General features: G+C 45.0%; 1 protein-coding gene across 3 annotated transcripts in view; it reads right to left on the bottom strand.

Annotated features, from left to right (window-relative positions):
- Positions 1–21,475, bottom strand: part of LOC119402458 (sphingosine-1-phosphate phosphatase 2) — a 129,884-nt gene that overhangs the window by 26,594 nt on the left and 81,815 nt on the right. For all 3 annotated transcript variants that reach the window (XM_037669612.2, XM_037669613.2, XM_049418652.1), the window contains 2 exons: positions 15,924–16,193; positions 13,876–13,992 (listed from right to left, as the gene is read on the bottom strand). In XM_037669612.2, coding sequence (XP_037525540.1) covers positions 13,876–13,992; positions 15,924–16,193 — 387 coding nt within the window. The remainder of the gene's footprint in view (positions 1–13,875; positions 13,993–15,923; positions 16,194–21,475) is intronic.

The following is a 21,475-nucleotide window of genomic DNA, read 5'->3' as shown; positions in this document are numbered from 1 at the left end:
TTTAGGACTGCACATTGTGGGCGCGCAGCTACGCTGCCTGTGCACGGCTGCCGAAGCTTCAGAGACCATGAGTCAGAAAACAGCAACATCTGCGCATACGGGCGGCACAGTTCCTGCAAGCCCGCCGAAGTTCGATATGCCACCTCTGTTATGGGCTAAGTTTTCACATTTGTTTTCACGGGGCCTTGGCCTGGCCAAAGGCGTCCAGCATCAGGTCAAAATGAAGCCGTCAGTCCCTCCAGTGGTGCAGAAGCTGAGACGCCTCCCACTTTCCCTGCGCAAGCCAGTTAGCGACCAGCTTCAGCGGCTCCTCTCCGATGATGTAATTGAAAGGGCTAACGCCTCTGAATGGATCTCTCCTATAGTTGTCGTCCGCAAGAAAGATGACAGCATCCGCCTATGCGTTGACCTCAGAGAGCCCAACAAAGCAATTGTAGTTGATAGCTTTCCCCTGCCTCATACGGAAGAGCTGCTGCACTCTCTTAATGGTGCACGTTACTTCTCAAAGCTCGACTTGGCCTCTGCATATTACCAAGTTACCCTTCATCCGGACAGCAGAGACCTTACGGCTTTCATTACGCACGACGGCCTTTTCCGGTTTAAAAGAGTGTGCTTCGGATTGGCGTCTGCTCCAGCCGCATTTCAGCAACTCATGACTGCAATCCTGCATGGTTGCAAGGGGGTCCTCTGCTACATAGACGATATCATCATCTTCGGCAGGACAGAGTCAGAGCATGTGAGAAACCTGGAGCAAGTTCTGCTGCGCATCTCCGAAGCTGGACTCAAACTCAATGATAAGTGCATCTTTAATGCATCAGAGCTATCATTTCTTGGCCATCATGTCAGCGCAGAAGGAATAGCACCCCTTCAAGCAAAAGTTGACGCAATTGTACATGCTTCCACCCCCACAGATGTAGGCATGCTGCGTTCATTTCTTGGTCTTGTGGAGTATTATGCCAAGTTTATTCCCAACCTTGCCGAAGAGGTAGAACCTATGCGTAGGCTACTTCGCAAGGACGTTCATTTTGAATGGGATCTTGCTGCTGAACAAAGCTTTACAAAGGTAAAGGAACTTCTTGCATCGAGAAGAGTTCTGCGAATGTTCGACCCAGCGCTCCCAGTTATTGTAGCCACAGACGCGTCTGCATATGGCCTGGGTGCAGTACTGCAACAAGTTGACGGTCCATCCATTCGAACCGTTGCATTCGCATCACGAACCTTAACAGAGACAGAACGGAAGTACTCGACAGGAGAACGCGAGGCCCTGGCCTGCCTATGGGCATGCGAGAAATGGCACATTTACCTCTGGGGACAATCATTCACTTTGGTAACAGATCACCAGGCCCTCGTATCCTTGCTGTCAACACAAAGCACAGGACAACGACCACTTCGCATTGCAAGGTGGACTGCTCGGTTGCTGCGTTACAACTTCGTTGTACAGTTCCGGCGTGGGGAACACAACAAAGTAGCAGACGCTTTGTCCCGGCTTCCTGTCCCAGGCACAGAAGACGGCCTTAAGATTGAAGAAGAAATAGTGTCCATCGTAACGTCTTCAGTCCATATCAATGATCTCCGTATTGCCACAGCCGAGGATTGCAAGCTCCAGCAGGTTGCACAATGCGTTCAGACTACATGGCCAACCAAGAAAACATTGTCACCTGAACTAAGACCTTACTATGATGTGCGAGAGGAACTGTCAGTAGTGGACGGCCTGTTGATGCGCTCAGAACGCGTTGTAGTTCCAGCCAAGCTCACAGCTACATTTGTTCAACTAGCCCATGAATCACACCCGGGAATAGTGAAGACAAAGCAACGTCTTCGCGAAAAGTACTGGTGGCCAGGTCTGGACAAGCAGGTTGAGAGTGCTATCCACAGCTGCGCAACCTGCCAAGCTGCAGACAAGAGTGTTAAGAGCTACCCCACTCCACTGCAGCCAGTAGCTCTTCCCGACCGGCCTTGGAGCAAGATAGCTATTGATGTTGTTGGGCCATTTGAGCGTGCATCAGCTGACTGTCGTTTTGTCATCTCTGTAGTCGATTACTTCTCAAAGTGGCCGGAAATAGCTTTCTGTCGTGAAGCCTCCTCCCGTACAGTGCTTGACTTCCTCTTGTCGATATTTGCACGGGAAGGCTATCCGGTTGAACTCGTCTCGGATCACGGACCACAGTTTACATCTCAAGAATTCGAGTCCTTTCTTCAAGACAGAGGTATCAGGCACAGCTTTTCGGCTGTATATCACCCCCAAGCCAACGGACAGGTCGAAAGGTTTAACCGTGTCCTCAAATCATACATTCAGTTGGCAATACTGGAGCAGCGCCCAATAAAAAATACTGTTACAGAGTACTTGGGAATCTACAGAGCCACTCCTCACAGTACCACTGGACTCTCTCCGGCAGTGCTTCTACATAGCCGGCACATGAGGACATCCTTGGACGTCATTGGCTATCCCACTGCAAACTTCTTCGCAGATCCCGCTCAGGAGATGTCCTCACTTCGGAAGAGGGTGAAAGAGCGCCAGCTTAAAAGCAAGGATTATGTTGACCGACGGAGAGCTGCCCGAGTACCCAAGTTCCCAAGTTGGAAAGTACGTGAGGGTCAAGAAGCCAGTCCCTGGTCCGAAAGGCACTCCCACTTTTGGACCTCCTTTGAAAATTCTCAAGCGAATAGGACGCTGGTCCTTCTGCCTGGAAGATGGTCGCACGTGGAATGCCTCTCAATTGACTGCAGTTCCCAAGGAAGCCCTGCCGCACCATGCGCTAATATGGAATGACAAAGGACACTCCCACGACACTGTGCGAAGTCCACCGACGCCTGGCAGACCGACTCTCTCCTCTGAGCTTCACCAGCACCCTGCTCCTAATGATGATGATCGTGATGGTGATAGTGCTCCAGTGGATGGTGATGGTGATAGTGCTCCAGTGAATGGTGATGGTGATTGTGCTCCAGTTGTTGGCACCGAACCGGCTGGTGAGCCACCACCTCTTCGTAGGTCCGCAAGAAACCGAAGACAACCCACGAGATTTCAGGACTATGTATAATGTACCATGATGTGAACATTGACTCTTTTTGTAATTATTTTGTGTAAATATGTATATATTTAGGGAGGAGTAGATGTAGTGTCGAAGGTCGACACTAGGTGACTTTAGTTATGTTCAACTGTCATCAAGAGATGGCGCCACCTCTGACATATATAAATACGACTGTCACCGGAATAAAGGGGTTCTTGTGTGGCATGGGTTGAGTGTGTTCGTTGTCCTCAGTCGCGCCGTGTTGCCGACACTACACTCAGCTTCAAGCTCTGACGGCGACAATGCTTTGTGTCGGCCTGGGACATCCGCAGCCGTTCAGGGGTTAGTTTTGCTCACAGCTTCAAGTGGTCTCCTCCGCCGTGCGTGTGTAGCTGCTGATCTTCGTGCACAATGTTAGAGCTACTCTGGTTATGCGCAAGGTCTACACGTTGCTCGGGCGCGATGTCCTGCTGCCAGATGTGCTCTGGCCACCCGGAGCACACCTCGGCCTCGCACTGAGCAGCGGCATGAGATGTCTTACGACCGCGTGTGATTTCGTCCTCCTCCTTTTTTCCCCCGGCAGAGGTGATCAAAACCACTTGCAAAAATACAAATAAATATGCATGCATTAATATTTTTGACCGCCAACTTATGTGGAGAGAGGTGGCTAATGGAAAGAGGTGACGCCAGACGAACTGGTGTTCATTGGACTTCTGGTTTATATAGACGTTGTTCACACCCAGGGCATCCACCTATATTAGAACACGAGCAGGCTTTTCTCATCAAAAAACTAAAAATTTTGTGCTAGAAGTCCATAAGTGCACTTGTGTTTCATGAAAACCATAAAATGCTTCACCGCATGGCACGAGTAATGAAGCAGTACCTCGTTTCATATTTTTTTGTGTATGTTAATAGCAGCATTGTGTAGAGCATTTAACATTTTTTATACTATTCCTGGGTCATTTATCTCCCAAAATGTATATTCTGAATTTTCTTTGTTTTGAATGTTTTTGTATATATATAAAAAACGGCAAGAGGTGGAAGATGGAAGCTTGCGATGAAAAAATCCGTAAACAGGGGGTGGGTGCTGGAGCCCACGTTTCGACAAGTGGACTTGTTTTCTTCAAGGCTGGAACTGATTTGCTTAGCTATCGGGTGTATATGCTTCATGCCCTCTCCAGAGTGGCGGTGGGGGGAAGAGGCTGCCGTGACGAATTGTGCGAGTCATAAGGAAGGCGGAAAAAAAGAACAAAACACGGGGGGGGGGGAGAGGGGAGGGTGTACGCTTCGCTGAATGATTGTCAGTGGAAGCACGTGGCATTTTAACAATAGTAGGTTCGAAATTCCTAGAAGAAGGGAACCTACTATTACTTTTTCTTCTTTTTTTCCGCCTTCCTTATGACTTGCACAATTCGTCACGGCAGCCTCTTCCCCCCCCCCCCCCCCCCCCCCCCCCCCCCCCCGCCACTCTGGAGAGGGCATGAAGCATATACACCCGATAGCTAAGCAAATCAGTTCCAGCCTTGAAGAAAACAAGTCCACTTGTCGAAACGTGGGCTCCAGCACCCACCCCCTGTTTACGGATTTTTTCATCGCAAGCTTCCATCTTCCACCTCTTGACGTTTTTTGTATATATACAAAAACATTCAAAACAAAGAAAATTCAGAATATACATTTTGGGAGATAAATGACCCAGGAATAGTATAAAAAATGTTAAATGCTCTACACAATGCTGCTATTAACATACACAAAAAAATATGAAACGAGGTACTGCTTCATTACTCGTGCCATGCGGTGAAGCATTTTATGGTTTTCATGAAACACAAGTGCACTTATGGACTTCTAGCACAAAATTTTTAGTTTTTTGATGAGAAAAGCCTGCTCGTGTTCTAATATAGGTGGATGCCCTGGGTGTGAACAACGTCTGTATAAACCAGAAGTCCAATGAACACCAGTTCGTCTGGCGTCACCTCTTTCCATGAGCCACCTCTCTCCACATAGGTTGGCGGTCAAAAATATTAATGCATGTGCGTAATGGCAAATATATTGTCTTTTCGAGAATAAACCAGTTGGTAGTGTGCGCTTGTATACGTGTCTTCTTCCTGTTTCGTCCTTGTCCCTTTTTGCGCCACCGTCTTATATTTTAACTATGCACCAACTAGCCCAGCAACAAATTTTATTGGACTATCTTTCTTGCACAGTGGGCCCTTTTAGTCCTATGTCAACGTCCCCTCCAGACCTGAATGTCCTAAGCAGTCAAATTTCCTTCTCGTCGTGCCGCGCGAGGGCGATCGCCTTCTGCCTGAGGAATGGCCTTGTGCCTGGTGAGGTGTGTGCGCTTTTTGGGTGCATGATGCCATCTGTGGGACATGTGAGATGCCTCCTGAAGATACTGCATTCAGAGTTATGGCGCCAAGTGCGTCTACTGCACGACCGGATGCGCGTGATGTGCTATGCTATGCATTCCAGCGTGGTGGAGGAGCTAAGGTACCGTTCTATCAAGAAACAGACGGCGCAGAATATGGAATTCCCGTGTCAAAGGCTACTCCTTCAGCTGCCCAGGCACGCCAAGTCTCGGCGTGGTGTGGGTAACCTGGATGTGCTTGACGACCTACAGGTACCGGAGGAAGTTGCCGATGGCCTCAAGAAAGGGCCGAAGTTTAGTGTGCAGCCCAGGATACCTGCGCATGAGCTTCTGTCACTTAATCGTCGTGTGTCAAGGAAAGCACAGTCGGAGGATCAGCAAATATGCCTTTTGGATGGTGTGGACTGTCTCACAAGGTCGGCTCCAAAGGTGCACCCGAGGAAGGACACCATGAAAAGCGTCGAGAACTATCTCAAAGAACGGGACCTTCGCCTGCTGGTGTCCGACAAGCAGGGTGGTTTTGTGGTCATGACGTCCGAGACTTTTGGTGCGAAAGCCGCCCAGGCCTTGGACAAGAACTTCACTGAAGTGAAGAAAGCTACACTCAGGTTAAAATCAAAGGCGATTTCTTTGTGCAAAGATCTTGGGTTGAATAAGCTTGCTAAGGGTATCAGTGACTAAAGGGAAGTGCCTCTTGGTAATTTTTACGGCCAAGGCACATAAGCCTCGTGTTCCCTTCAAGTGCATTTTCAGTGAGAATGGTGCTTGGCAACTGAATCTTAGCCGGTAGCTTCAGAGGCACCTTGAGCCCTTAGAACTGGATGATCCATTCCGCGTAAAGAACTCGACTGAAATAATTGAATTTCTGAAGGATAACCAGTCAATAGGCGATGTATTCTCCATAGATGTGGAAGATCTATTCTATTCCATTCCCCACCAAGAGCTTTTCAGGGCAGTACGGGTGTGCATTGAAAAGAATGGGGTTTTGGCTTTTGAGAATCGGTGTGGCATTAGCGTTGATAACTTCTTAGGTTTACTCGAGTTTTATCTTGGTGCCACGGTTGTTTCTTTTGAGGATCAGTTTTTGTTGCAGAAGCGAGGAATCTGCATCGGGTCTTGTGTAGCACCGGTGCTAAGCAAAATATTTTTGGCAGAAGTTGATGAAGTTGAGAAGCGTGCAAACTTGAGCTTGTTGGTACACATTCATAGTAAAAAACAGCGTGAAAACACAAGGACAAGACAGATGAAATGGGACCAGCGCTGACTACCAACAAATGCGTTTATTTTTGCGGTGCAAATATATACGCTTTTTGAACAGGGAAAGGATGGAGGGAAAGGAGAGGATTCTCCTAGCACATGGTGTGAAAAAATTAACCACGACCTGGAAGAATTTCTTCATCAATTCAGACTAAGTGCTCATGCTCGAACAGTTAACACTAACTGGTTGCTTTACAAGGGAAAAATACTGTCGCTTATAGATTCATATGTTCCACTTATCTGTATTCGTGGTGATGCTGATAAGCACTGGTTTTCGAATGCCCTACGACGGCTACTAAATAAGAAAAAGCGTCTTTTCCGGGCCGCCAGAAACTCAGACTGCCAATTCAAATGGGTGAAGTACTCCGATTGTCTTCGTGCTTATACAAATCTTTTAAGGCGCTCTAAGAAGAAATTCTTCCATACAGACTTGCAAAATATCATTAGAAATAACCCAAAAAAATTCTGGAAGATCATGTTACCGAGCAACAACTCTTCACAAAACATCAGTTTGCATGACCAAGATGGCACAAACATTCCTCCTGATCGTTGTGTTGATGTCATGAATGACTTCTTTACCTCTGTCTTTACTCGCAAGCCGGCACATAACATACCCCACTTTCCTAACCTTAATTTAAATCAGATGCCTCCTATTGTCATATCAGCTGAAGGCATAGCTAAACTTATCAATGACTTGAAGCCATCCAGTGCTCCCGGGCCTGACGACATAACTACAAAGATTCTTAAAGGTACTAGGGACATCTCATGCCAGATATTACAAATTATTTTCAGTCATTCAGTATGCACTTCTTCAATTCCAGATGATTGGAAATTAAGCAAGGTCGTGCCAGTCTTTAAAGCCGGCGATCGTACTGATCCATCGAACTACTGACCAATCTCATTAACGTGTATTGCCTGTAAAATGCTAGAACATATCATTTATTCTCAAGTCGCTTTTCACCTGGACAAAAATTCTTTCTTCTTTTCTAACCAACATGGTTTCCGCCCTGGATTTTCTTGCGACACCCAGCTTTACGAATTCACCACTGACCTTAACTTCAACTTAGATTCGTTATTCCAGACTGATATTATCTACTTAGATTTTTCTAAAGCCTTTGACCGGGTCCCACATCAACGTATGATGGTTAAACTTTCCTCCCTATCCTTAGATCCTTTAATACTGTCCTGGATTTCTTCTTTCCTTTCAGACCGCACTCAGTTTACTGTTATTGGCAACCACCGCTCCAATTTATCTCAAGTTTTTTCAGGCGTACCTCAAGGCTCTGTCATCGGACCACTTTTATTTTTAGTCTTCATTAACGACCTTCCTACTGGTATTTCATCCACGATTCGCCTATTTGCAGACGACTGCCTTCTTTATCGCCGCATAACCTCGACCACTGACCAGAAGTTGCTGCAGAGAGACCTAGATATACTAATAGAATCTTGGTGCGCCCAATGGCTTATGAAACTCAATGTATCAAAATGCAAAAGCATGCAAGTGTCGCGAAAGCATTCCACCCTAGATTATTCATACACTTTACATTCTACTACCCTTTCATGCGTCAATTCGTACCGTTATCTAGGTGTCCTTATCACTGACAAGCTCAACTGGTCCGAACACATCACAAAATTAGTAGCAGATACATCGAAAACACTAGGTTTCATTAAACGCTCTCTTTCTTTACCTCCGAGTTCCATTAGAAAACTTGCTTATGAGGTATATGTCAGACCTAAACTCGAATATGCCAGCGCTATATGGAGCCCACATCAAAATTACTTGATTGAATTATTAGAAAGCGCCCAGAATAGGGCCGCCCGTTTCATCAGTTCTGAATATAGTAATTGGGTCAGCGTTAGTGCCATCAAATCATCCCTCGGTCTCGACTCCTTAGCCCCAACGAAGAAAAACGCTGCGTCTAGCACTGTTTCATAACCTGTATCATAATCACCCGGACACTTGAACATCGATTTTGATACCACCTTTGCGAACATCACGTCGACTTTTTAATTCCATGAGTGTGCAGCGTATAACTGGCTCTACAACCGCATTTAATAAGTCTTTCTTACCCTTGGCCATAGAAGAGTGGAACTCGCTTCCTGATTCAATCGTCCATCAGCGTGACAGTTCAAAATTTAGGCAGTTGGTATTAGCTCACTTGTCAAAATAAAGCAGATGACTTCTTCACCAACTGAAACATGAAACTGGAACCTCTCTTCGAGCTGCTCCTTATTCCTAGTGTACAACTATTTTTCCCTGTACCTCTTCATTTTCATTCTTTTCCTTAATAATGTGCCTGCAAAGTGATACGATTTCATGGTCTGAGGCTCCGTAAGAATGTATAACGACTTTTCTTTCAAAACCAGTTCACCGATCATATTGTAAACACTTAATATGATGTTTATTATTATTATTTTTGTGCTTTTTTTGTGCTTGTGAAACCACAACGCAAATACTTTTTTGAACACATGCAGCAACACTTAGCATGTGTCTTTTTGTTTGTTTCAACTTCCGGTTTTGTAGCAGTGTACAGAGCTAACCTGCCTCTTTTTCGTTTTCTTTGCAATTGTGACCTTGTATGTATATTTCGCTACTTCCCCCCCCTTATGTAATGCCCCATCAGGGGCCCTTAAGGGATAATAAATGATGATGATGATGATGACATGCGCACCTGCTGGGCTTGTCAACGAACCGTGGAACGCTCAACTGCGAACATAGTTAATCTCTTTGTCAGTTAGTGCGATAGAAGGGGCGCTGATACAGGAGTGACCTGCCTCATGGATAGCGAAGGCTTCATATATTTCGCGGGCGCGATTATCACTGTACCGGCGGATTGGGGTGCATCCACACATGGCACAATGTATTGCTAGATTGCTACCTGTTTTCGTTCTAATGTTGTTGGAATGCTCACGAAGGCGATCGTTCACACAGCGGCTAGTCTGACCAATGTAGTTGCTGCCGCAGGATGTGGGAACCTCGTAGATAACACCCACAATGCACGGGACAAAGCAGGTGACATGCTTCTTCTTGCACGCCTGGCTTGCAGGGCTCGAGTTATTCACTCTCCTGCACAGTGAACCGAGTTTCAAAGGTGCCGAATAAACGACGTTGACACTGGTGCGTGCAGCAGCTTTTTTGATGCGGTGGGACACTCCATGTAGATAGGGTATCACCGCAAATTTCGCTCCTTGGTCAAATTGCTGTGGTGTAGTCGAACCTCGCCGCAGATCTCTTAAGATTACTTCCGCTAAACCAGATAGAATCTGTTCAGGAAAGCCTGGCGTCGTCAATCGCTGGACTTGTTGAGAGAAGCTTGTTGCAACTTGATGGGAGCAGGACCTAATTAGGGCGTCTTTCATTGCAGACAGTGCAATGGCACGCTTGACGAGCTTGGAATGGTGTGACGTGAATGGAAGAAGGCCCTTCTCTGAGCGGGGTGCATACTTCCAGCACGTGTGCAATGCACCGAGGTGCAACGTAAGGTCGAGAAATCGCAATTGAATAACTATCCGTTGAATAAACCATCCTTTCAATGTTCAAAAAGCATATATATTTGCACCGCAAAAATAAACGCATTTGTTGGTAGTCAGCGCTGGTCCCGTTTCATCAGTCTCATCCTTGTGTTTTCGCGCTGTTTTTTACTATGAAGTTGATGAAGGTTTGGATAGGGCAATGCAGGGGGTCAATGTTTTACGTACTTTTAGATATGTTGACGATTTTTTTATTATCTTGGGTAAAGAGCAGGGGGTAGCGTTGCAACAGCGTGTGTCTGTGGTTTTAGATGCGTTTATCAACGGTAGGAATGGGCTTACTTTCACTTTTGAGATGCTGGTTGATAACGGGCTTCAATTTTTAAACACCTTTTTAAATGTTTGCGACAAACACGTCTGTTGGATGTACAGACCACGTGTGCGAAAAGAATTTTTACCTTTTGATTCTGCCCATTCCAAAACAGTGAAAAGAGCTATTGCTTCTGCGTGTTTAGATTCAGCGCTTAAGAAGTCGTGTATGCATACCATGAAGGAGAGCTTTGACCTACAAATTTCGCACCTCTCAGCTGCGGGGTTTCCCCGGACTATGGTTACTTCTGTAGTAGAAGCAATGTTAAAGAAGATGAAAGGCAAGACTCAGAGTCCTGCCTTAGAATGCCAAGAGAAAAAAACGAGACCTGTAGTCATCCCGTACACTCATAAAGTCGCTCATAATCTTAAAGGGCCCCTCACCAGGTTTGACAATTTTGAGCTGATGAGCGCAATGCATCCACTGGGCGTTCACGATTACGTCTGCCAAAATTTGCAACACTACGTCCCGCGTAAATGGGTCAAATTTCAAGCTGAAGGCTGCTTGCCCTTCTTCTCGCGGCCACGCGCCCAGAGAATGAGGGGATGACGTAGATGGTGGAATGGCCTTACGTAGTGCTGTGACGTCGCTCCTCTACGTAGACTGTGGTCTGACGTCGCCAACAGTAGCACGTGACACTGCGATAATTATTTGACACGACGTATAGTTTCTGTAATTTGTTGCTTGAATGGGTGAATAAAACTAGAGAGCAATAATAAAACACACAAATGGAATGTGTGCGTTTTCTTTCTTAATTTTTACTGCGATTCGCAGTGAGATTCGAGACTAATCTACTTCCGTTTCACACGCGTTCGTGTTCTCACGCATTGCACGTCGTGTAGACGCCACCTTTTACAATGAAACTAATTTTCTACCGCATTCCAGCGCTCATTACGCTCATTTATCCTCCCGCGTCTAACTAGATGTTCATGCGGCACACCGCTAGTCTCGCATCGTACAAATGTCGCAGCTTTCGTGCTCAGTAATAGCTTGAAAACCAAGTGATCGGCGAGGGCGCATTCGGCATAACTTGCAGAGATGAAGCACAAAGAACGCCGCCACAACACCGCTCGCGTCTCGGGGGCTTGGGCTGGTTCGTACACGTCACGCACTCGTGATATTTTGTGCGCATGACGTGTTCATGCGTATGTGTCATGTGATCCCCCTGCTCACGTGCCGAAGAGGGCAGGGAAGGGATTTGGCTTGCGAAGGCTACACGAGGCGAGCGGCAAGGGTTTGCAGCTCGCCTCCTCGCATCATGGTTTCACGCCGCTACAAATTATTGTTTTTCTCAGCTTCTAACGGACCGATTAGAAAAATTCTTGTGGCATAATGCTCCTTACTGGGCTCACAACAACTTCCAATGTCTAACTAAAATTCGTTATGTCACCTGGTGAGAGGCCCTTTAAGAAGGTTGCTACAAGGTTCAATGTTCCTGTGGTCTTCTCGGTGCCATGCAAATTGTCCAGCGTTTGTAGGCGAGTAATGAAACCTGGTGATACGAAACGTTGCTGCGATATTAATCATGGGCATCCTTTTGGGGAGTATTGTGTCGGTGCGGTGTATTTGATTCCTTTGGGCTGTGGCAATGTATACATCGGCCAAACAGGCCGATGCATTAATGTTCGGTTACAGGAACATGAGCTGTCTATAAAAAATGGTACGGGCTCGCATCTGCCATTTCATTGTAAACCTTGTGCATGTGTGCCCCTGTTTTCATCCAGGAAAATCTTAAAGCGAAGTTGTGACGCAGTTGCAAGAGAACTGGCTGAGGCCTATTTCCTTAAACTGTGCGGGAGTAGGTGTGTCAGCATTCCTTCTATTGTCCTGCACAGCAGTGAGCTTGTTTTTTTTGCAAGATCGCTTTTGATTTCGGCCGTCTGCGCATGTGCGTAATGGCATATATATTGAGTGCCTTTTCGAGAATAAACCAGTTGGTAGTGTGCGCTTGTATACGTCTCTTCTTCCCGTTTCGTCCTTGTCCCTTTTTGCGCCACCGTCTTATATTTTAACACTGAAAAAAATGTGGGTGAAATGTCTTTCATGGGAAACATCCACGTGAACGCGCAACTGCACTTCCAAGCGCCGCCGATCCTTATACCCGCAGCGACAGCTTTTGTTCCTATATGAAACTTCGGCGGGAGTTCCATGACGAAAAGTATTAAAGGACCCTGCTATATCACGTGCAAGTTCATTACCACCATAAAGGGCAGGGCCACATACAATATTTTCAGACAGTGTTGCCGTAATTAGAGCACGAGCGCGGAACAACCCACATGTGAACAAGATGAGTATTATAAAAAAAGGTCCAGTGGTTTAGTCTTGGAATGGTGCTTACGAGGTTATCACTCTTGAGCCCCCATGAACAAATAGAAAAACAAGATTCTGCCTCAACATTGTTATGCTTCCAATAAAACAGGGGCCGTTCTCAACTCTCATTCGACAAACCAAATTCATTATGCATGCTGTTGCATCTCACATTTCAGGAGACATTTGTGACTAGTTCAGCTTCCAAACGGCAATGGCATTCTTTGTTGGCCTCAGGTGAGCACACAGGCCTCCACTTCCTGGAACACTCCTTCCCAGAGAAATCACCATGCACCAGCGCTGTCTTGGTCGGCAGTGTGTTATTGCATCAGCCCCTGAACCTAGACTTGTGATGTCAAGGAGAAAACAGTTTTGTAAAAACCCTTCTTTCTTTGTTGCTGCACTGTGGGCAGGATCGAATGTGTGACATCCCGGGCAGAGTGTGGTAAAAAGCACAGTCCCTGTGGCTGGCTGGGCCAGGGCCATTCAATTCTTTTGTCTAGGGACTTTGAAAAGATCCCTACAGTGTGTCGTTGCCTTGACTTTCCTTCATCACGACAGTTGCTCGAGAAAATTTAAGCAGGCAATGATGAAGAAAGCAAGTAGGCAACATGTCAGCAAACTGCCTTTGTCAAGGCATTGAAGAAGGCAACTCCACTTGTCAAAACATTGGCTCCTCTGTTCAAGAACTTCTTTTTTTTTTTCATTTCTTCAAGCCTCCATCTTGTCCTGAACATCCATCGTGTTTTGACTGCTTGCAACAGGTAAATTAACATGCAGTCACACGCTGATGCTCTTGGATGCCCTCATCCCCCATTCTGGAGAATTCCTCGCCTCAGCATGGCCCCCAGTCACAATCACCATGGTGAAAGCAGTGTGATGAGAGTGTCGGCCTCCTCATAAGTCGCAGCAACACTACCATTTCTCCTTCTGTACCACACAAGGACAGTAGAGTCTCGTTAAATGGCAGTTATTTAGAGTTGTATTAGAGGCACTGGTTCTATTTAAGTGATTTTAATTTACTTAGGGTCTACTGTAGCTTTAATTGTGGGACTATGTTTGGCATTAATAGATTTTAGAGAAGAAATGGCACTCACCACAGCTTTCACAGCAGTTCGGACGAGAACACTTGCCAAGAGACCCACCGCCGTCCGTGCCACAATAAATGCGAGTCCCACTAGAGAGGGACACTCGACTGCGTACAGGGCCCCAGCCTGAAAACAAGGCCACACACTCTTTACACAACAGTGGCACTAAACCAAAAGACAACACAAATGAATGGACCACCTCAGGTCAACACAGAATGTTACGGCCAAGTTAAATGAATGCAAATAGCACGAAAAAACGTAAGACTAGACGAAGAAGGCTACGGCACAAGCGCATACTAACAACTGTGCCGTAGCCTTCTTTGTCTAGTCTGACGTTTTTTCGCGCTATTTGCATTCATCATGAATTACCAACTCGCCCAACAATCAATCCTTCTAGGCCAAGTTAGGCAAGAAAATGGGCACATGACAGAAACTGAAGAAACTTTTTAGTCTTGCATCCTGCGCCTGAAGGCCTTGTGGGGTGTCTGGAAACAAAGAACTGAGTACACCGTAGTGCAAGCCAAGGGCCCTTATTTGCACCTTTTACACAGCAAACCTGCTAGCCGAATTGGCGTGCCAATGTAAGACACCGCAGAATCAACAATGTTCGATTGACAAACCAAGACAACAAGCGAGCTTTGTGCATGTGTAAACAGAAAAGCAGAGAAGAAAAAAGCAAAGAAGACGGTAGGCTGCGGCATGAAGCACAGATCTGAAGTGTGCCACGGGTGTTGTGTACAGTATTCCATTGTCATGCGGCCAGACATGAAGATGTGTAAATGTTAGAATAAGGGAGCATGATGCAGCATGATGCAACATGATGCAGGGAGCATGACACGTAGCAATGGCCTATCACATACTGCCGCGCATTGCCAGGAGTGCGACTGTGAAGCTCATTTTAGCAAAACCAGCATCTTTGCAAGACATCATGACCAGACAACTCGAGAGGTAATTGAGGCTTGGCATATAAAAAGAAAAAAGTCGTGCGTCATCTACCGCTTTGCAGCACACAGAAATATTGCATTTAAATGAGTAGAGGGTTACTTTTCACATTTCTTTGTTGCTGTTCTCGGTGCGTAGCCACACTTCAGTGTCGGAACAGTCGGGTCGCAAATGTGAGTGCTATTATTGCTCACCACAACTCACTCCTTTCTTACTAGTCCCAGTCAGCCACGCAACCTCTCTCAGTTGCCAGCGTTAGTGTATCGAAACACAGATAAAACTCAATAAAACACAACTTTACAAAGTTCCCAATCTAATGAAGAAATTTCTATTTCCCGGCAGGTACCCACAGGGTTCAATGTTGCTATCAACCTGAATTATCGAAACTAATTTGGCACCAAACTCGGTTTAAAGAAGTCTTTACTGAAACGAATGAGTAAAAGCAGTGATTTCTATCTAATTTTGACACAAATGGGTTTTCCTACAAGCATACACTGTAACACTATCACGTTAAAACATCTTGCCGCTCTATTCACAGCTCTAGCTTCATTTTGACGAGGCTGCATGCCCCACCCATGCACAGAGCAATGGACTCAACAGTCGGTAGCGTTCTAGCGTATCATATGGCACTAGGATCAGCAATGATTTATTGCCCCTGTAAATGCTACTGCAGATGCTACCACAGGAACATTACGACGGTTGCTTTCATTACTTCATAATTTATGTGACAGATGGCACTCATAGTCTCCTTGCAACTTTCTTGGTCGACCTGCTTGCGCAATCACTGCATTCGTTCTCCCTGTCTTTGCATATCGGCAGCCTGTGTTAGGCTCACGTGACTATCTATCTGGCCTGCATTGACCGGAAATGGGAGGCTCTATGTCTGGGCCACCTTAGCGCACTTTTCACAAGTGTAGGTGTGGGTTAGAGCCTCAGTAGCTTTTCAATGTCACTATGTAACAAATTCAAATCTTGAAAGACCAGAAAATCCCTTTCTCAAACACTCTCTTTCCGATTTAACAAAATAATTTGAGCGTGGCCATCGCTTCGTTAAATATTGTTTCAAATGTAACTAAATCAAGAACAAACAGTTCTTAGAGAGATATGGTACTGACACCACGGTTGACGGGTGTAGGTGTAGCAGCACCAAGCAGCGTGGAAAGCAGTGCCTCGCCGGCCCATATGCCCGCGACTGTGGTCACCACGAGGCACGTGTCGCCCCGTGCGGGTGTCCACCGCGGAGGTGCCGGATATGCGAGCAGCAACAGAGCAGCACACAGGGGGCCACCCCATGGCCGTGCCAGTAGCCACGCCTCCACAGTCACTGTGACGGCTGCCAGAGGGAACAGGAGTGCCCAGGCAAACACCAGGCCAACCAGCAGGTCCTGCAGCAATGCGCATGGTCACAGCAAGTTTCAAATGCCTCTGAAGAACTAAAGAAAAGTGAAATTGCAATCTGTTCAGACTGATAATTCATTGCCTCACAAACATGATCAACGGGGCCAATTGGTACAAGTGCCAATTATGGTCAGAGTGTCAGACACACGGATTGTGCGTGTAACATGGCTGTAGAGGGGCCTAAAAGAAAGTAGCTGTAAAAAGCACGTAAAGAACAAATGTGGTACAAGTATGAAAATGACACTGTCGTATACAAAAGACAGCGCGAAAAGCACGAATGCCTACTCATCCAGGTGCCTCAAGTCGAGGCATGTGCTATTCCTGTTACTGCCACAACAACAGGCTCCATAATCTCACCTATGCATAACCAGTCACAAAGAAAAGCTAAAGTTGATTCTCTCTTGAAGAGAGGGCCTAGGAACATTGTTCGATGAACAGGAACACAATATGGTCGAGACCGTTTATAATCAACCTGAGTGTGATGCGCCATCCGTTCGTTGTATCCGGAAATTTGTAGTAAATGAAACACAGCTTTAAGAAATTTGCAAGTGAAAAGACAAAATTTATTTTATTGCAAAAATGTCTGTGATGCATGTCTGTTTTGACAGTGCAGATGCTATATACCCACGAAACACAAAACGTAGAAAAAACTTCTTGAAACAACTAGAAAAGTATATACATGTCTTGGTATATTGTGCAATGTTCAATAAACGTTTTCCACTAGAAGTTTTGTAGGAAACGTTGAGAAAACGTTTTGTACAAGATGTCTTTTCCAAAAGTTTACGAAACGTCTTTTTCTAGAGCATTTATGGTTGTTAGCGCAAATTAAACAGTTTCGGTTGCTGCACGTCCTTGATTGTAAATTTTGATCGGTTTAATGGCGTGCGCAGTGGCGAAGAAAAGTTGCATTAGGACGCAAAATCGACGCACTTGACATCTGTATTTTATTGCCCATGATCATTCGATCGCCACAGATCGATCGTTGCTTGTTGACATAAATTGTGATGCCTTGATACAAAAAAAAAAAAAATAATACCAACCCTGTGGCCACTTGCGTCGATAACTTCCTTTGCAAGTCATCTGACATTCACTTCATCCGGTTTGGCGTTTGCATTGCAAAAGCATAGCCTTTGAGATTTATCCTGACAAGAACACGAGAAAAATGATTTCTCCACAGCAAAAAATTGTCAGTTGAGAACGAGACGTTGTTTTGAATGTGTCATGTATAAAACGTGCCGGAAATGATACATAATTGGCTTCGAAAATAGAATCTGGCGGTTGCAGTAACAAAGACATTCCAAAAAGTGATTAGAAACATTGCCTTTTGTTACTAGAACTACTTTGAGAAATCTGTTACTTACGCGTAAATCGGGACGCCACCTATTTCATTTTTTAAACATAATATTAGTCAGACATTCCTTTTACATTTTTACTAAATTCATAGTGGTATTTTATTCGTTTGTTTTCTCATTTTTGCTGTTTGTTGTGAACACCGCTATGGTATGCTCCCTATTGTCGCGGTTAGGTTCGCTGTAGTTTCGCGTTTACGGAATCCGGCGGCGAATGGTGAATCTACTGCAGCGACACATTTTTCTTCTCGTTTGCCCGGCCCTTGTTCCGTGTGGAAGCTCCAGAACATCACTGTGGCCTTCTAGATACTCAACAGAAATAAGGGTATCTTTTGCTTGCCGTGTGAAAGGGTTTTCCGTGGAAAGATAAAAGAAAACCATCGATGTCCCATCGCAATTGCAAAAACATCGCCGAATTTGATGCTGCGCTTGAGCCGAATTTACGCTGCTAGATCGCCTCGGAACAATATAATGACAGCGAAATTAAGCCACTTTTCAGTACATATAACGCAGCTGTTCAAAGATAATGTTATGCATGCCAATGACCCGACCCATGTTGCGAAGCGTGTGACAGTGAAACCGCGTGTTCGTCCACCGACGGGTAGCACATGCTAACGCAGACCGCAATCATCGTTGGTACTGAAGGTTTTCAAAATGCACAAATGCTTCACAAACTCGCCCTTGGATGCGTGAATGTTGTTAAAGGCACTGCGTGTGTCACTTATAATGCATTGTGGAGGTGGTATATAGACCATTTCGGCATCGCAGAAGGCGTCAAAACATATGCTTCGAAAATGTTCTGATTTGTCATAATTTCTGAAAGACATAGGGTAAGCTGTTGCCCGCACATGCTTGGCTGACTTTATTGTGCCATTTGCATGCAGGATGAAAATAAAATTCTGAGTATTGCCGAAACCACGACACGATTGTGATGCACACCGTTGTGGAGGGACTCGTGGATTTTGCTTACCCGATATTCTGAAACATACCTAAATTTAAGCGCATTGTGTGGGCAATATCAATTGTCCAACAGCACTTTCCTTTGGCTGTTACAAGTTTTCTACTGTTAACAGGGTTTTGCTGTTGTGCTTGTGTGTATTTGTGGTTGAAATTTCCAAAGTATCTTATTTTCTGTACTCATAAGTGACCTCAACCCACTTGGTAAAGATTTTTAGCACATAAGCAACACAAAGCCGAAAAAAGAGGGACAATGTGTGCACTAACTTTCAAAAGAATGGTTTACTGCACACGAGGCACTTATAGACAATAGGGTGGTGCGCTCAAGTTTAACTAAGGTGCCATGCAGAGAGATGTGTCTTTTTCCGCTTTATTTTAGCAAAATATACGGCATACTGATCACCTCGCAAACTACTCCATGTTCAAGAAAGTCAATGCTTTATTCGAGAAGGACAGTCGAGGAGTGCAAACAAAATTGGTACCCCCTATTGCAATTTTTGCAGCTTCTATTATCAACTTCGTTGGTTCAACTCTATTAGCTGATAAAACCTTTGTGTTCTGAAAGAAAGGTTCCCACTCACATGCTCTACACTGTAACGCCAGCCATCCATCGTTGCATTTGTTTACAAGATTACAATGCTCTCTTATAAATGCCATTGTATGTAGCGCAACTAGACAGGACAACAGAAAGGAACAGAAGAACACGGTTGTCCTGTCTAGCTGCACTACTTACGATGGTATTTACTATGTCGAGACAATAACTCACCCAACATTCGCTCGCCTCTTTTAAAAATGCTCTCTTAACCTATCATTCCTGCAGTGGCCCATTTCCCGGCATACTGCTTACCGCATGAAAGAGGTATCTGATAAATGACAGCTTCTCTGCATTCCAGAAACTGTGTCCTATGTTGTTTCTTGCAGGCAGTCGTCGTCTTTGGTGCTTGAGTGCTGATTCTGCAAATCGATTTCAGCTTGCATCGAGCTGAAAAAAAAAACTACTTGCACATTAGCACGTGATGCCAACCTTTTTATTCGGTAGTTGAATAGCGCAACAACTCAACGGGACACATAGCACATTGGAAAGATTCACACACAACACATCACTCAAACAGAGGTGTTAGTCGCAGAGGGCCCGATTAGGAAGTACCGCTCCATTGCTCTAGTCTGCCGTTCCAACAGTGATGTTGCTCAAAAAGGAATAGCTGTTGTGCCACACTAGCACGAAATTTTGCACTACATAATAAGGTTGATGTCACTGCTAATGTACAAATAGTTTTTCCGCTCCATGAAAGCTGACATCGATTTGCAGAATTAGCAGCCAAGCACCGAAGAAGACAACTGCTTGCCAGAAACGACACAGAATGCGGTTTGTGGAATGTGGAGAAACTGTCACTTATCACATAGGCGGAGAGTTTTCATTTTCCTATATATATATATATATATATATATATATATATATATATATATATATATATATATATATATATATATCAGCGTTCGTTAATTTTACAGAGCTTCACGCTATTTGATGGACGCAGATCAAAACATGCTGCTGACGCGTCCATCATTGAGCGTGAAGCCTTGTACAATGCGGTGATGAATGAATGCAGCCGTGTATCAACTAAAGAACACTTGGAAGCGCTGGACTAGCGCCGCTCGAGCGCGCGTGTATTGCATATTTGGCGTGTTTTGCGCGCTTTTGTTTTTTCTCGGAAAAATCAACCAGGCAGATTTAAGAAAAAAAATAAATGCTTCATTCTGGGGTTATTTGAGGTGAGGTACAATGTAAAGTTAATATTTTACCGATTCGAGCAAGAATAGTTGGCAAATTAAACCCAATTAATTAATTAGCACTTAGTCATGAAAAAAGTACACAGGTTGTATGTACACACAACTACCGCTTATATACAACAGGTAGAACTTTCCTAGAGCACGTCTCTTTCTTTTAAATCTTGGTCCAAGCTATAGCTGGGACAGCCGGTAAAGATAGAGACCGACTTTCAAATTAAATAATTTAATATAACTAGTCGCTTAGGCGCCGACACTGAGATGTCATTATGAAGATCTGTAATAAAACACCGATCGACCTCGTAACACTTGGCTCATAGCGAAGAAGGCCGCATAGGCTGCTACTCGCTGACTGCATTGCATAAAATAGATTCCCACAATGCGTGGGATCTCACGAATTTTTTTATTGACATGCTATACTTTATTAAAACATGCACCAAACAGGAGAGAGTAGGCTAATGCTGGCACAGGAAGCTTTAACTATGCCCCTGAATTCAATTTATGACGACCAAAAATAATTCTCAGAAGGTAGCAAATACCATTTGCTACCACTACACTTTGTGCGAAGCTGGGGTCACAACTTCTTCCGCCAAGTACTGCAGATCAGGCGAGTTGGTGCATTATGATATTGTAGTGGTATAGCACAGCTCAGTTTGAGCATGAAGAAAAGAGCCTGCAGCGAAGAAGGAAACAGCCCTAATCCTGTTGCCTGTGTTTCCTTCTCCGCTGTTGCCTCTTTCCTTCATGCTCAAACTGAGCTGCGTTATGCCAGTACGATATAATTCTTCCGCCAAAGGTTGTTTTCTGGACAAGTATTTGAGCTGCTGTTCGGTCACCGATCTGGTAGTAAAACCCCCTGCTAATAAACAAAAATGCGTAACGTCTTTTCTCGGCACTTTTATAGGCAGGTATGTCGAAGAGTGCCCATTTGTAGACAACCAAGAAATTGCCCTATTTTTATTGGAAAGCAAGTGTATGCAAAAGCATTAACTGACTGACTGTGTCGGATTGCCTTGTAGTATTCTTATTAGCATTTTTGTGTTAGGAAAACCGGTCGCTACGCGGCTCAAAACTTTTTAACTTGTCATTGCTTAAATGATCGCTTCGGTTGTTCATCAACACAACATATACTGCCCATACAAATTCGTTTGAGGGGCATTTTGCAGTGAATGTTT

Source organism: Rhipicephalus sanguineus, chromosome 8 (genome assembly GCF_013339695.2).
Source record: "Rhipicephalus sanguineus isolate Rsan-2018 chromosome 8, BIME_Rsan_1.4, whole genome shotgun sequence".
In the NCBI taxonomy this organism is placed as follows: Eukaryota; Metazoa; Arthropoda; class Arachnida; order Ixodida; family Ixodidae; genus Rhipicephalus; species Rhipicephalus sanguineus.
This window is presented reverse-complemented; position numbering and strand designations above follow the sequence as displayed.